A 17,384-nucleotide genomic window follows, 5' to 3' on the forward strand; every position below is an offset into this window, starting at 1 on the left:
GAAGTCGATTTCATTAGTTGTTAATCCATTTGGACTCTTCCATGTCCACTTTCTGTTCACCCTTTTCTTGAAAAAAGTGTTCATTACTGACAGTCCTTGAGATTCTGCAAATTCCACAAGTCTTTCACCTCTTTTATTTCTTTCACCAATTCCAAAATTTCCTATAGTTCCTCTTTCTGCGCTGTTTTGCCTTTTTCCAACCTTAGCATTGAAGTCCCCCATAATAATAGTGTAGTGGGTTTTCTGCTCATCTAGAAGACTCTCAATTTCAGTGTACATTTCTTCAACCTCTTCATCATCATGACTCGATGTTGGTGCATAAATCATTATAATCTTTAGCTTGTACCTCTTAGAAATCTTATTAGTCTTGACACCCTTGGTGATGTACTTTTGAATTCCAAAATGTTGTTTTTTAAATCTTTATGGACCAGAAACCCAACTCCACCTTCACTCCTTTCACTGTTTCCATTGGTGTACAGCAGATTTCCACTTGATAGACTTATAAGTGACTCATTTCTTCTTCTTGTTTCAGCCAAACCGATGATATTCCAATTCACATTTTCTAATTCCTTTTCCAGCTCTAATATCCTGTCTTCACCGATGAGTGATCGTACGTTATAACAGGCCAAGTTCAATTTCCGTGCATGGCAGCCTGGTCGTACCCAGAGATTCTTAGCACCCTCTGCTTCCACTCTGATCCTCTCGCTGCCGTAAGAGGGAGAGTGAAAGCTGCTGGGGACTGAGGGCCATTTGTATTGTTGTGCTCTCATTGCTGGAGGGTTTGGTCTTTTCCTCTTCACGCTGACCAGGCGTCTTGAAGAGAACCACTCTACACGTTCGTTGCCACCTAAGTGACGTAACAGGGCTTACCATCGAGAAGGTGTGCATGAGTGAATTTTAGGGAGGCAGGCCAACCGGACTTCTCCTAAATCTTCTGTAATAGAGAGATATTGGATCGATCAGTGTTTTAGGCTGAGTGTCTGATAACACACAGGATACCTGTTCCCCTCTAAGCCCCGCAGTCTTCCATGCACAACAGCATCAAACGTTTTCCTAAAATCCAAATATTTTATATCAAAATTATTTTTTGCATCCAGTTCCTTTGTGACCCCCATCATAGTATTCAATTAAACTGGTCAGACAAGACTTCCCCTTAACAAATCCATGCTGTGTCTAAACTATAACTGTAGCCTTGTCTAGATGATCCTACAGTGCTCTTTAACCAGTGCCTCCATTAATTTTGCCACTTGTTTAAAGTTTTTGGATGTAAAGTAGGGCTAAATGTAACATCCTTGAAATTTACAGTTGAATCATGGCAGAGAAAGAAACAAAAAGATTAAATAAAGATCAATTACAAAAATCCATAATGTTGGAGTAGGGATAGTATGATAGTCCCAGCACATTGAAAGCTAAATGGATTTTAAACAATTTTGAAAGAGAACCTTTTTTGCATGGTAGAAAACAGCTCCAGCACCATAAGAGCAAATAGATAGAAAAAAACACCTTATATAACAAATGCAGAGTTTTGGAATTACTTTCCCTGGACTGGCATGAGATCCAATCCAATATAACAAGTGAAGTTTTGAATTTTGACATGAAGGTAGTTCAAATGTTTGTTAAAAGGTAAGCTTATTGTCCACAACAAATAAATTTATGGAAGGCTACAAATAACAAAATAAAAAGTTATAAAATGTAACAATTGAGTGCAAGGAAAAGAATCCTTAAGTAGCATCATTTTGGCCTTATCAAGAGAAATGGATAATTTGTCGGTAAAAGTCCATTGAGATAGATCATACATACAAGGGTGGTTCAATAAAGAATCGCCCTCACTTACTTCCACATATCGCAGAGTCATGATATTTTGTGTGTAGCATCATATGTATCTCTGTACTAAAAGTGTAATATTTCAGCCCTGTGTCTTAATTTGTTTTTCTCTTACAGAGCTGAACATGTGATGAAGTAGCATCATGGACAAAGTTGAAGCTAGAGCTGTAATCCGGTATCTGTTCTTGAAGGGGAAATCTCCTAAAGAAATCCACGAGGAGATGACTGCTGTATATAAGGATGAAGCCCCATCCTATGGCATTCAGTAGAATCTGAGCCCATTCCAGGTCGTCCCCATTCAGCCACTGATGACAGCACGATCAGAAAAGTGGAGTCATTAATCATGGAAGATCGCCAGATATATGTGCGTGAATTATCCCAGGAGGTGAAGATTAGTGTGGGCTCTGTTTAAACAGGCCTTCATGACCAACTCCATTCATGGAAATTGAGTGCAAGATGGAGTCCCCAATTATTGACTGGTTTCCCCAATTATTGACCAGAAGGCTGATCGACAACAGAAATCACAAGAGTTAGCCCTGTGCCAAAAAAATGAGGAAGACTTTTTCTCTCGTCTAATCACTCAGGATGAAAGTTAGATACACCATTTCAACCCTGAAAGAAAAAAGCAATCCATAGAATGGCGACATCATGGTTCCCCCCCCCCAAGAAGGCAAGGGTCCAAACATCAGCAGGAAAGGTCTTGCTGACAGGTTTTGGGATGAGAAAGGCATAGTGACTGATTATCTGCCAAAAGGTAGAACAATTACAGGTGCCTATTATGCCAACTTACTCAAAATATGTAGGCGTGGCATGCTGTCCAAAGGTGTGAGAATGCTTCAAGACGATGCCCCAGTTCCTTCTGAAATTGCAAAAACAAGCAACCACTTGTGGATATGAAATACCGTCCCATCCAGCCTACTCACCCAATCTTGCACCATCGGACTTCTTGTTACCTCCCCTCAAATCATTTCTTCGGGGGACCCACTTCCCTGATGACGAGACGCTCATTTCTGCAACAGAGTCGTGATTCAAAGACCAACCCCACGTCTACAAAAACGGTATCTGTAGCCTCAACCATCAATGGGAAAAATGTGTAAATCTGCACGGTGGCTATGTAGAAAAGGACTAAAACCTGTGCCAAGAATCAACAGGCTAGGATGAAAATTGCCCTTACCTAGCTGCAGACCTCTGCAGCTACGTAAGGGCGATTCTTTATTGAACAACCTCGTAACTTGATTGATAGGCAGTTCTAATGAAGAATAAGAACTTCTGTGAACAATTAAGATCAAATTGTCTGTATAAGCAAGTGCTGTGGATATAAAGGAAGCGGTGATCACATGGAACCCATCCACCCATTCAGAACAGGTTCCAGAAAAATGGATTTAAAAAATACTGACAGCAAAATTAGAAAAGTTGCCCTTTTTGCCGATCTCACCATGCAAGTTGCCTGTTTGTTTTGTTTGTTTGGAGCATTAGCAACTAAGCAACTTTGTTTGGAGCATTAGTAACATATTGCTCCGGGAATATGTGGTGGTCATTCCCTGACCTTACTGCATCCTCCGTATTCGGTCATCACAGGCTCGAACCCCAGTCTAATCAAGAAGCGTGTGCTACGCACTGCTGCTCCTGCCCACCTGGCTACGGAGGCACCGCAAGTTGCCTGTCTTTGAACCCTTTCAATAAGTTTTTTTTTTCAGATGAGATCTTCTTATTTGAACACAGTATTCCACATGTGATCTTACAATTGCCTTATACAGTGGGCTATGACTTCCATAACTCTATATGACAATGTTCAATAATTCATCGATAGGACATCATGTGCTTTCCTAGCTGCCCTGTGCACACTGTTCAAAAAACTTCATATCTGCCCTTATTATAACTCCCAGATCCCTTTCTTCCTCTACTATTTTGAATTCAACCCCACCAAATGTATAATTTATTTTGGGGTTGCTATTCCCCAAGTGTAAGATCTTGCATTTTGCTGAATTAAAACATTACCCCAGGCACTCAATTTGGTGAGAATGGGCTTGGCATACCCAGGGTTCCGAGCTGGATATTATTATTCCTCTTCTCTTTCTTGATGATTCCTTCCACTTCTGACTCTTGTTCTCTCTCTCTCTCAGGGTAATTCAGAACTTTTTTTTTTTTTTGGCTAGTGCAGCCTAAGCCTCAGGCTTCCTTGCACCATATGGCTAATAATAATAAAATAATAGTTTCTATTTGTCAGTAAAAAAAAAAAAAAAAAAAGAAGAGCGATTTTTAAAGCCATTAAACATTCTAAAATTTTAACCAGATGATTTAATAGATCAAGTATAGGATTTAGAAATCAGTACAAGGAGGACAGACGAGGCAGGTGGGGGGGGCATACAAAATATATGGACAGGACAGGAGAGGGGGGAATGTACAGAAAAAACAGATGGGGGCAGAGGGGGGATGTGGAGTTATGCTTTTTGTCAAGAAGCATATAGAATATAAGGCAATACACTCAGTTGACACAGCTGGCCAGTGTAATGTGACATTAGAACTGGGAAAAAGAGTAGGAGAATATTATAGACATGATGAGTGTGAGAAACAACTCTTCTGATAAATAGAGTGAGCCAGTAAATCAGAATGTCTTATAATGATTGGTTTTAACTTACCAGATATTGATTGGAATTGTGGTAGGTGGCTGTCACAGTAGCAGCTTGTCAGGATATATTGGATGACTTCCTTCTACAACATGTCAAAAAGGCAACAAGAAAAAGCAATACACTAGGATCTAATTATCATAGGTGACCTTCATGCATTAAGAACCTCCAGATAAAGAAACCACTAGGAAGAAGTGATCATAATATATTGATGAGAGAAATACTTAAAGATATCACTACTGCCAAAGGTAAAAGAAAGATTGCTTTCATAAAGGTGACGACAATGCCAAATGCAAATTCTAAATAGGAGCATTTAAGGAAGTAATCATAGAGACTACTAAGCTTTTCATAGCAACAATGAACCAACCATTCACTTGGGCCTAAACTTTGGAAATTGTTCCAAGTTTATTACCTAAAATGATGTCAGATAAACTGATGAGACTAGTAGCAGAGAAGAAAAAGGCATGTGGTGATTAGAAGGAACAGAATAAACCACACTGTACGACTAGATATGAATGGCTTAATTACTGATGATCTTGTTCACATTATTGATAAACTGAATAAATATTTTGCATCTACATTCACGTAGGAAAAAGTTTAGGGATGGGAATAAAGAATACCAAGTTATAACTGGAGCTAAATGATTTTGTGACAACTGAAGGTGGAAAAAAAAATTGTTGAAACTAAAAGTAAATAAAGTGCTTGGAGCTGATGGAATCTATCCAGTTATATTAAAAGAAGCAGAGAGAGCATCCTGAAATTTGGGGAAGTCTCCCTACAGATTGGAAATCAAAATGTGAAATGATCAATTATAGGTTTGTTAGCTTCACTTCTGTTCCAGGAAAAATAATGGAGTCAGTGGTTAAAGCACTACTGCATTGAGAGGAATGTAGTTATATGGAAATCACAGCATTGATTTGTTAATGGGACATCTTGTCACCAATATGATTAGCTACCAAGTCACAGTAACAAACAAACTGAAAGCAAAAAAATAATTTTGACATCACATACTTAGACTTCAGTAAAGCCCTGGACACTTTTCAGCATTAAAGACTGCTGTACAAATTGAAGCACTGTGCCACAGGGAAAGTTATGGGATGGTTTAGTGGCAAAAGACAGAGCATGGTTATAAATGGGTACTGGGCACTGCTCTTCTTAGACCAATGTTATTAGTGGAATCTCAGGTTTCAGTGCTAGGCCCTGTACTGATTTTCAATATTTATTAACAATAGTGATAAAAGGATACCAAGCTTATTGTTTTAAGTTTTCAGCTGGATGGTTAATGATAGGAATCAAGGCATACTGCTGCAACAAGACTAACAAAAATTGGGCAGATGGATTGAGAAGTAGTAGTAGTGGCATGTGATGCAAGAAAGCAAGTGTATGAGCTCATGCAGCATCAGCCAAAAAAAAAACACACCATTCCCTCCAAATGCCTGTCCAGTTCCTCCTTAAATTTATTTAACCTATCAACTTCCACAATGACAGATGGAAGTTTGTTCCAGCAATTAACCACCCGCTGGCTAAAGGCAAATTTCCACACATCTGTCTTTTCTTAATTTGAATTTATGCCCCCTTAGGTTCGTAATCGGAACCTAGTCTCCAGCCACTGCTTAACTTAAGCCTCTCTTGGTAAGAGGATCCCTTCATTCCCCTCACTAATCTTGTTGCCCTTCTCTGTACACGCTCAAGCAAATCTACATCCTTCCTAAAATGAGGCCTCCAGACCTGTATTCAAGGCGTGGACTGACCATTGCCTTATACAGAGAGACAATCACCTCCTTTTCCCTGCTAGCAAAATTCCTATATATCATTGACAAAACCCCATGACCTGCCCTGGCAGCCTGTCTGCATTGCTCAGAAAACTTCATATCTGACTGCACAATTACTCCCAGGTCTTTTTCATTTTTCTACCACCTTAAGTGTAGTACCACAAAGTTGGTACATTTCTCTGGGGTTACTTCTACCCATATGCAGTACAGTACTTTGCATTTATCAAGTGGCAACTAAAGTTAAAAACAAAGTACTGCATATGAGTAGCAGTGATTGCAGAATAACATACCAACTCTGTGGTATCTCAAGGTAGTGGAGGCCAAAAAAAGACCCCAGGCAGGTCAGATACAAAGTTACCTGAGGTGCATATAAGTGTTAGGATAGCTAACGGAGTTTTTTGTGATAGAAAAGGAATTTTTCCAGCAGGGATTAGAGGTAATTATCCAGCTGTAAAGAGGGCAATGGCTTGTCCTCTTGAATACTGTATAAAGGTCCGGAAGTCATTTTAAGAAGGGATGTGAATCTGTTGACATGGATGCAGAGAACAGCAATGAAATTAGTGAGGGAAACAAAAGGGTATTCTTACCAAGGACGGCTTCTATACTGCAAATTACAGCATTTGTGACTATGAGGAGATCTGATTAATATGTTTAAGGTTTTGAATGGACTAAGTAAGCCAAATGTTGGTGGCATCCTTACGCTTGTCCCCTTAATGCCCACAATGTTTTTTGCTCACACAACAAACATTAAGTGGGCATAAATCTAAATTGGGGAAGGATGGTTGCAGTATATGTATGCAGGACTTTGCTTTAGTCAGCAGGTAGTTGATCGTTGTAACAAACTTACATTTAGTGTTGTGGAAGTGGATAGTTTGAATAATTTAACCCTGAATCTGTCATCATGCAAGGTCAGTTCAACCTGATTAAGCAATTTGTGCCTCAACTCCTTCCACACAGATGAAACTCATAACTGCTGTTTTTGAAAATGTTTTCTTTGAATTCTCTACAGAAGTTTCCAGAAATGTGTGTTTTGTTGCACAATTAGGAAAAATTCATGATTAAATTAAACCTAATTTTATGCATGTGTTCATTGACATGCCACAGTCAGTTATTGATAGCATGCTCTCTTTACTGCCACATGCTTACTTCCAATCAGTAATATTCTCTGGCTTCATGACATTGATGTAGTGACTAGAATCAAACTGTTGATTAACAGGCATCATATTTCATGCAGCATGCATTCCTATTACTGACATGCTTGTATCTAATCAAAGCAAAAGTTGGTTTTTAAATTTTCATTTACTCACCAACGGGTCTAAAGGGAGTTTTAATTTTCAAAAATGAATTAAAAATATAGTTTTTAATATAGAACATATATTTTTTACAGCTGTGTCTAGAAAAGATTAAAAAGATAAGTGGCATCAAAAGTTTTATATTATTTTTTGCTACTTTTCCAAATTTTCACATGCACAGACGGGGGGGAAAGTTATTAATTACTTCTTGTCTTCTATGATGTAACCCCTCTCACTCCTAACGACTACCTCAGTGTCTGACAATGTTATTCCCAATAAATTATTACTACAAATCACATGGATACCTAAAAATTAAAGTTACTTAACTATCAGCTTACCTGTTCAGACTGCTTCCTTAGTTGCTTTTCTCTTTCAAACTGTGTTACTAGCTGCTCATTATCTTCTTTTAACAGTTCTAATTCCACTTCATGTTCTTGATTTTCTACGTAAGCTAAATCAAGATGTTCTAACACACTAACAACCAACGGCATTAACTGTTTGACAACATCTTCATCATACTTTGATATCATCTTCTGAAACTCTTGATATATACTGCCTGCTAAACTTTGAACTTTTTCCGACATTACATGATTTTCGTCGGCGCCAGTTGTAGTCCAATATACAGTTTCTCTCATTGGTGATTCCGATTCCATATTTTGAATTTTCCAAATAATATAAAATTAACAAAGTAATAAACAAAGTATTGTCATAATTGTATTCTCAATGTGAATTTTTACATTCAGACTAGCGGCGTAGACGAATTCTAAAATGCTGTTAATCATGAAGGTGCAACGGCCCAAAGTTTTATTACTACCGGCAAACAAGTTAAAACACAGAAACGGCTAACTTGTTTTCGTAACTTCACTTGCAAATAAACAGCAAAACGACGTTTACTGGCTAAAATCCACAAAAAACTGGATCTTTTTAAGAGAAATGTAATACCAACTGAACTTTAATATTCCATTAAAGATTGAAAATAAATAATTAATATTATTAAACGTGACAAAATCTATTACGTAATACAACCACCTAATCGACAGAACAAAAGTAATTGTACGACACACCTTCCTATTTGGGAAATATTCAGAAACATATCTCAACAGCTGATCCAACATAGCACATATTTTCTCTTTCAGTGCACCAGTCACTCATTCGATGGGTGACACCACCTACCGTATCTTAACTGCAATCTACAAAACAAATATTTAAAAAAAAAAAAAAAAAAAAAAAGAAAGGCGACAGACAAACGCAAAGCAACGAAACCTATTGGCTAAATTTTGTGGACGCTCCCCCGGCTCTGCTTCTATAATGATAGCATGCATGAGCTGATAAGAAAATTTTATACCTGTAAGCTTTAAGTTTTATGAAAAAGATAACATATTGACTTTGTACTAATTTAATCTTAATTCTGCCGACCCTGCATACACTCTGCAAAACGTTCAGTAGAGATGAATTTTAAAGAGGAGTATACGGTTAAATCATTACAATTAAGGTTAAATCATGATTGCGTTGAATGATAGACGAATACACATGTTCGTGTATCAAACGCCAAAGCAACTCAGGTCATGTGACATCAATATATGGTATCTGCAATTACGTGCATCCTTCGGTCGTTTTGCTGGACGGAAAAACGAAGTTATACGGAGACGAAAAAAACATGTAGGGATTGCTGCATAATCTATTGGGAAACCTATTGCATCGATCGATAATAATCCAGTGTAGCAGTAATTACAGCACAGACACTCGATCGGATGTGCAAATATAAATTTTCTAAGATTTCCAACAAACACAGGCTGAGAACACACAAACTGCAGCGTATGACTCTTTAGCAGGGGCGGCTCGTTGGTAGGCACTGCGGAACTGCAGCACCCTCTTAGCTTTTTAAGTCTAAATATACAGTCAACGGAGTTATATGAAATTTTGTGCAGAACGATGCAACGCAATGAATATTTTTATTAACAGGTAGGAGTAGTAGTAGTAGTAGTACTAGTAGCAGTGGCATTTGATGCAAGAAAGAATCAGCCAAAAAAAAAAAAAATCATACCATTCCCTCCAAATGCCCGTCCAGTTCCTCCTTAAATTTATTCAACCTATCAACTTCCACAACGACAGATGGAAGTTTGTTCCAGGAATTAACCACCTAATGGCTAAAGGCAAATTTCCGCACATCTAATCTTCATCTGTCTTTTCTTAATTTGAATTTATGCCCCCTTAGGTTCGTACTCTGAACAAGTCAAAGGATGCCATCAGAATTCAGCGTGCTCAACCCATTCAAGGCCTTATATACATCAATAAGATCACCACGCAGGTGCGTAGAATCCTGCCACTGCAATTTGCAGAACTTAAGCCTCTCTTGGTAAGAGGATCTCTTTATTCCCCTCACCAATCTTGTTGCCCTTCTCTATACACGCTCAAGTAAATCTACATCCTTCCTAAAATGAGGCCTCCAGACCTGTACGCAGTACTCAAGGCGTGGCCTGACCATTGCCTTATACAGGGGGACAATCACCTCCTTCTCCCTGCTAGAAAAATTCCTATATATCATTGACAAAACCCCATGACCTGCCCTGGCAGCCTGTCTGCATTGCTCAGAAAACTTCATATCTGATTGCACAATTACTCCCAGGTCTTTTTCATTTTTTACCACCTTAAGTGTAGTACCACACAGTTGGTACGTTTCTCCGGGGTTACTTCTACCCATACGCAGTACTTTGCATTTGTCAAGGTTAAACTTCAGTTGCCACTTCTTAGCCCATCTGTCCAAATTATCTAGATCCTGTTGCAGTAGCACATTGCCATTACTGTCATTAACAACCCTGCCAACCTTTGTATCATCTGCAAACTTCGACATTAAGCCCGATATACCTTCATCAATATCATTGATAAATATACAAAACAACAGTGGACCTAACACCGAACCCTGTGGGACTCCACTAATAACATTAGTCCACGAAGAGCAGCACCCATTGATTACCTAAGGCTAAGGGTTTGCTTAGTTGCTTTTCCGCCTCCTTTAATATAACTGTATAGATCTCATCCACCCCAGGTGTTTTTCTTATGTTTAACTTCAACAATTTCTCCTCCACTTTGCTCTCAGTTATTACAAAATCATTAAGCAACCTCTTCAAAAAGGCCTCTAAGGTTGGGAGAGTACATATCCAGAATTTAAAACAAATACACCAACCGTTTAATTAAAATGGTTTAATACCAGAAACTAAAATGAACCAAACGATATTACACTGTAAAATGATATATGCAAGATTTACAAAATAAATATATACGATGAAACTTTAATATACAATAAAATAAATAAATAAATAAAATATTTAAAATACAATAAAGCTAAAAGCGATAAAACATTGACTGAAGCTTTCGGAGGCTTCCGCCTCCTTTCTCAACAACAATGATGTTAAATCAACACATCCTTAAGTAACAGGCTCACGGCACACGTGGTTGACCAGGCGCATACTCAATACTTCTTCCATGTGATCCAGAACCGGAAGCGGCTCGGGAGCGTGGAAATATAAAACGCTCGTCTTTTGCCAGGACCACAGCCTCTAGTAGGGGGTGAAATCGAACACCCCTGTCCCTATTCATATTATTGTTCTCAGACGAGCCTATCCACAAACTCTCTAGCCACTTACGGTCCCAGAACCTATGCGCCCGGTCAAGGATGACAGCATTCACCGGGGAGACCTGATGATGTTTCTCCCAATAATGCTGAGCAATGGCGGACTTATTGAACTCTGCGGTCTGTATAGCTCGCATGTGCTCCCCCAGACGGTCTTTTAGTCGCCGTCCTGTCTCTTGCATATATCATTTTACAGTGTAATATCGTTTGGTTCATTTTAGTTTCTGGTATTAAACCATTTTAATTAAACGGTTGGTGTATTTGTTTTAAATTCTGGACATTAAGCAACCTGCTACAATTTGATAACCTTCTGCCATTTTCAAACCTTAATAATTCCTCATGCGTGAATGTAGATGCAAAATACTCATTCAGTTTGTTTGCTATCTGAGTAGGATCATCAGCAGTCGAACCATCGATGTCAAGTGGACCAATCAGATTCATCCCCTTCCTTTTAGAGTTTATATAAGTAAAGAAATCCTTGCTGTTTTTCTTAGCATATAGAAATAAACGAATAAAAACACAAAATGCTTTTCAACTTTGAAAACGATTTTGAACTGAACGCTAAGCTTTTTCACATTTTGGACCCAGTGGCTCAGTCAATGCCTAGTTGGCAGGTTGCCAATACGTATTGTTCAGGGGTTACAAAACGAGTCAAGGGAAATGCAGAGCAAGCAGTACCGATTTCTACAATGCACCAAACCTGAATGAAAAATTTATTAATCTACTTTCAACAAATAAAAACCGAAGAATGGATTTTATTTTTAAATAAAATTACAAGAAAACCTAAGTCTGTTAAGTGTACAGTTAATGTTTTGTAGTATATTTAACTTGCTTATTATTATTACAATCTATGTAATTAGGTCTTATAATCAAGGCAATTTAATGCAACTTAAAGAAGCAGCACTCCCGCACATCAGAGTCACGAGCTTCCACTGCACTTTAGTTTAACACTTGGCCACATCAAAGAGGAACCTCATTCGAGAACTACAACTGAAAAATGAAAAAAAAAATAAATAAATAAACTAATTAATATACAGCACTATACAGAGTGTGTTACATTTCAGGGCTAATAAGCAATTAGTAATAATTCTTGATTTAAAACGAAAAAAATGACAAAACACAATGACTTTTATGCGCGAACAAAGAAAATATCGTTACTACGCGTGTGGAATAAGTTCCAGAAACTTCACTACAAAGACGGGTCTTGGACTGCACATTAAAAGAGCCCATGCAGTTCAGGTGAATGAGAATGTCGACACCGAGCGTTCCAGCTCCTTGTAAACGGGGTAGATGATTTGAAAGCTTTTCGTGAAAAGAACATCAATCAGTTGCTGCAAGCCCGCTTTCCTCAAAGAACTATTCGGGCATAAAATGCAGAAGACAGTTGTCATCCTAATGAGCTTTGGTGCAAAGATTATTAAACCAAGTAACTACTGATCCTAATCTTCCTTATAGCAACTGCCTCAATTTCTATACCAAAATAGCGTACCTCTGAGGAGGCCATGGGGTTGAACTGACCCTTCTCCCTTAAAACTTCCATCTAATATCTTTCCAACCCAATCTTTACAATTTGATTCTTTTCAATTGGAGGAAGAAGGTTGGGAGAGTATATTCCCCGGAGATCAAGAAGGAAGAGTTCTATGGTGCCATGATAAATTGGATTTTGAGGAGTCGGATCGGTATATTAATACAGTTTTTATGGGAGCGGATGTAACTATTAGGAGGCCCAGGAGTACACAAACCTGCAACTGAGGTGGCTGATTAAAGCCACTTTGGAACCCCAACAGAGATTGTTCATTCTAAAGTATTTCTTAATGCACCGATTTTCACATCGTTTAGTTCTGGTCAAAGTTACAGCTGGACGGTTGAATACTTTGGAAATGCAGGTTAGGTCAGCGGTGAAGTGATGGATACATTTACTCAAAGACGTTATAATTCCTTATCTTTATGCGGATCTTTCTGCTGAGGGGTTCGGACTCCCCCTCCTTCGGTGAGTAGTCCCATTCTTAAGCAGAAGGTCTTGAGACATTGCAGTTTTCTTCCTCCCCATTTATTCGAGCCGCTGCCCCCTCTTCTCCCCTGAAGGACGAGGTAAGAAATGCAAAAAGGCTTCAAGTGGACTACAGTAATGTTATTAATTCCAAAGGCAAGTTGAGAGAACGTTGGAAGACACCCCTTTACATTGCTTTGATGGACAGGCCCTGGCAGGGTCAACGAAAGTTCTGGCTCAATCAATGAGTAGGAGATGGGGCCAGGCTCTTGACTGGTCATGCTTTTGTTGATCTGCTTAAGACTCGTATAAACACCCTCCCTACCCTTTCCAGAACATCGAGAGGGAGATCATTACATCGATCTTGTAGGGATGGGTGTGATGCTATTGAAACTCTGGCTCATGTTGCTGCCACTGGTATCACGGCATGTACATTAAAAGGCAGGATGCAGTTGCAAGTCTTGTAAACAACCGGTTGGGTCAAAAAGGATGGTTGACTCTTTTGGAGCCTCGATATACCACTACAGAGAGTTTGAGAAGGCCGGACTCCGCTATGTAAAGGATGATGTGTCATACCTCTTAGATGCACAAGTAATCAGTTCTGGATATTCGCTGGAGACATCTCATCGCTTTAAGAAGAGAAAGTACTAAGGAAACATCAGTCATAAACAGCAAATCAATATTCAGTTTGGAACTGTGCCTTTACTTTTCACTATTACCCTAAACTACAGAGGTGTCGGACTTCTGCTAGACTTTTACAGCATCTGGGATTATCAAGAAGTGATTTGAAAATGATCTCTCTCTCTATATGTTTCAAGGCACTATTGCGTGCGTCAGGAAATGACCAACATGGTGTGAGAACACGCTAGGGTGGCTTTGGATGGCGTATGTATGTAGGCTATAAGTGCTATTAAAGTGGGAATAATGAAATATAAAAATCAGAGCTAATAAGCAAATTAACGAAATTTCATTTCTGTAATCTCCGTTAGTGATCTCCTTGTCAACAAATATTAATTAATAGTAATTGAGGTATGTGATGCAAGAAAACAATCGTATGACCTTATGTAGCACCAGTCAAAGAAACAAAAAACAATTTCACCCCTTTACAATTCCTTTCATGGACAGACTCTGGCGAAGTCAACGAAAGTTCTGGCTCAACATCAATGAGTAGGAGATGGGGCCCAGCTCTTTCTACACGTTTATGGGCGCTCTACAGAGTTTTATATCAGTACTCTGTAATCTACACGTTTATGGCCGCTCTACAGGGTTTTATATCAGTACTCTGTAATGATATAAAACTCTGTAGAACGGCCATAACCGTGTAGTGTTATGTTTGTGTACAAAGGGTACTAGGAAAGTTTTGCAATACAGCTTTGTTTATTTAATTTTTTCAAAGTAATTTCCTCTACATGCAACACACCTCTCCATCCTCCGAAACCAATCTTTAAACCAGTTCTGCCAAGTTTCACTAGGGAGTAAAGCACACTCGTTGTCCCAAGCCTGTAGAAGGTCCTCATCACTGGAAAACCGCCTCCCTTTTAGCTTAATTTTCACATGCGGGTACAGTGCAAAGTTGCAGGGAGCAAGGTCTGGACTGTAGGGAGGGTGCCCGAGAAGGAGAGTGCACCCAGAGAGAACAAAGTTTCTTCACGTGCAAATGATCTTGCAGAATCGAACGAATTGCTGGTGCATTTAGGCCCAAAGTATCCTCTATCTGTTGGTAGGTCACTCGCCTGTTTTCGTCAAGCATTTTCCTCACAGCAGTAACGTTTTCCTCCGTAACTGACGTTCGTGGCCTTCCCGGCCTCTCAGAATCCTCCGGAGTGAAATTTCCCCTTTGGAATTCTCTATACCACCTGAATATCATTGTACGATGTGGACAATCATCATCTAGTGCAAGAGTCATTTCTTCTAAGCACTGGTCTATGGTTAAACCACGCACGAAATTATACCGCAAAACTGTCCTTATCTCATTTCGTGACGACGATGCCATCGCAATGAATAACTGAGCCCATCGACTTGGCGCGGCGGCTGCTATGCACGTATGAACATGTCTCACCATGCAGCAACAAGCAGCTTCCTGTGATTCATTGTTGCGTCATATGGCAAAACTTTCCTAGTACCCTTTGTATATTATCTGTTGTGTTGTTTAGTTGTTTCTAGCCTCTTTGCCGCCGGGCAGGCGATCTCCTGTAAAGCGTGCCCAGTGCCCGTCTACACCATGATATGTGGCTGTGTGGATAGCCTCCAGCGTTGCACCATTGTTGCCAAGGTAATGTGTCATTATTTGGCGATTGAGGTGGTCTATTACTCTCCACAGGATTTTATTTTGCCTCTGCTTAAGTATCACGTGGGTTCTTGCTGGTCTTGTTTCGAAGTTATTCCTTCGAAATCTGTTAGGGCCTTCTTCCACTCGTCCTCTATTCTGGATATCATGACTTCGTCTCTTTCCACTTCAGCTACTCTGGGTTGTATTTCTACTTTCTCTTCCTTTTCTCGTGGTATGCTGTTCCTCCTCTGGTTCCATATTGACCATGTTCTTTGTGCTTTGTAGTTGATCGCTCACATCCTCCTTGATTTTTTCCAAGATGGCAGTTGCTGTTAGCTTCTTCGTGACGATTGTCGTTCTTCGGTCCGCTAATTGCTATTCGGTGACTGGAATATCCGGGTATCGTTCCAACGACTTGGTATGTAGTCGCGACCTGTACATTGTCATATCGGTCTATAGCCTGGTTATTTCATAGTATGCTCGCATGATGTACGTATTCATTTCGATGCTCCTCTTCATGCGTTGGCGTCTTCTTCCTTCCTCTGTGGTCATTTGCGCAGTTGCACAGGAAGCACTTCTAGTTGGTGGGGCTTGATGGTCTTGCCCTTCTCTTGTAGTAGCCTTATGGGGGACAGCGCCACTTTCTCCACTGTATTGCTCGGGAGACTCTTTCTAACTTTTCAGACCGACCCCTCTGCGTAAGGCTTGAACGCGAGTGACTTTATCCTGCACCACACTCGATGCAGTATTATTATTATTATTATTATTATTATTATCAGCCGTATGGAGTAAGGAAAAGAGGCTTATGCTGCACCAGCCAAAAAAAAAAAAAACTCACATTACGGAGAGAGAGAGAGAGAGAGAGAGAGAGAGAGAGAGAGAGAGAGAGAGAGAGAGAGAGAGAGAGAGAGAGAGAGACAAAAAAAATAAAAAAGCAAGAAAGAAAATAATGATGATATCCAGCTCAGAACTCTGTGTTTGGCATGTCACTACTCACAAAATATGAGCCGCTGGGGTAATATATAAGAAGCTTTATAGTTTAATGAATGATGGAGTTCCACATTTGTTCACTGATAAAGACCAAAGTTCAGTTATTTTATAAATTTCATTATTCGGCAACAAGTAAATTGAATCAAAACATGCAAGAATATTTTTTCTAATCGTCTGTTGCCTTATAATTTCTTTTTAGAATGTAAAAAAAAGCATGAAAGTGGCCATACTAAAAGGAAGAGCAAATTAGAGTACACAGAAGCACTAGAAGAAGAATTTTTCTAGTGCAATAAAATCTGCAGAGTATTTTGCTGTTATTCTTGATTGTACACCGAGATAGCCCATCGGGAACACAGCGAGATTAAGGTATTCCTGCGCCCCAGGCAGAAAGATTATATCGGCGCATTCGCATATCCTAGAAATCTAGGTAAAGGCGCCGATTTCGAGCTATAATTAACTTCTGAAGCCATTTTTTTCTGCGAGGGTAGCACAGTTGTATCCTCACTGTGCTCCCCACACCGGGCGGAAATTACACGGGTTCGAATCCCATCGATGACGCAAGGAACTTTAATCGTTTTTTTTTTTCACTCCGTGGCTCAGTTAGTCGGTCTCAGGCGTAGTTTGCAAGGTATTTTCCCCAGAAGTTGGATTCCCCACACAAATGGGGTTTTTCGTCCAGCAATAACAGGCAAATCGACCAGGTTACAGACGCAATTTACAGCCACAAAAACACATGGGTAGTTGTAATCAATTATGGAGGACCTTAATAAATTTTATTTTCTGAAGCCCCTGTAAGAATGATGCCCCGGGCGACAGCCCTGTTACCTTGTGCCATGGCTTTAAACAATTCCGACACTGATCACGAACAAAGGTCCTGTACAATTACATACGTCTCCAATTGAACGCTCCCCAATATGCCAGTCAGTGTGTATGAACAGTTCATTAAATGTGCAATGTAAAGAGCAGTACCGGAGAAAATTTGTACAAGG

At 39.5% G+C, this 17,384-nt stretch overlaps 1 protein-coding gene across 1 annotated transcript in view; it reads right to left on the reverse strand.

The window, feature by feature from the left end:
- The window catches only part of LOC150078024 (C-Jun-amino-terminal kinase-interacting protein 4-like), a 518,865-nt gene extending 510,454 nt beyond the window's left edge, over nucleotides 1-8,411 (reverse strand). Inside the window, exon 1 of the mRNA XM_090385183.1 lies at nucleotides 7,854-8,411. Within this exon, the coding sequence (XP_090241309.1) occupies nucleotides 7,854-8,168 (315 nt within the window). The 5' untranslated portion in view covers nucleotides 8,169-8,411. The remainder of the gene's footprint in view (nucleotides 1-7,853) is intronic.
- Between the last annotated feature and the right edge of the window lie 8,973 nt (nucleotides 8,412-17,384).

Source organism: Mastigoproctus giganteus, chromosome 11, assembly GCF_048544385.1.
Source record: "Mastigoproctus giganteus isolate SK-2022 chromosome 11, ASM4854438v1, whole genome shotgun sequence".
In the NCBI taxonomy this organism is placed as follows: Eukaryota; Metazoa; Arthropoda; class Arachnida; order Uropygi; family Thelyphonidae; genus Mastigoproctus; species Mastigoproctus giganteus.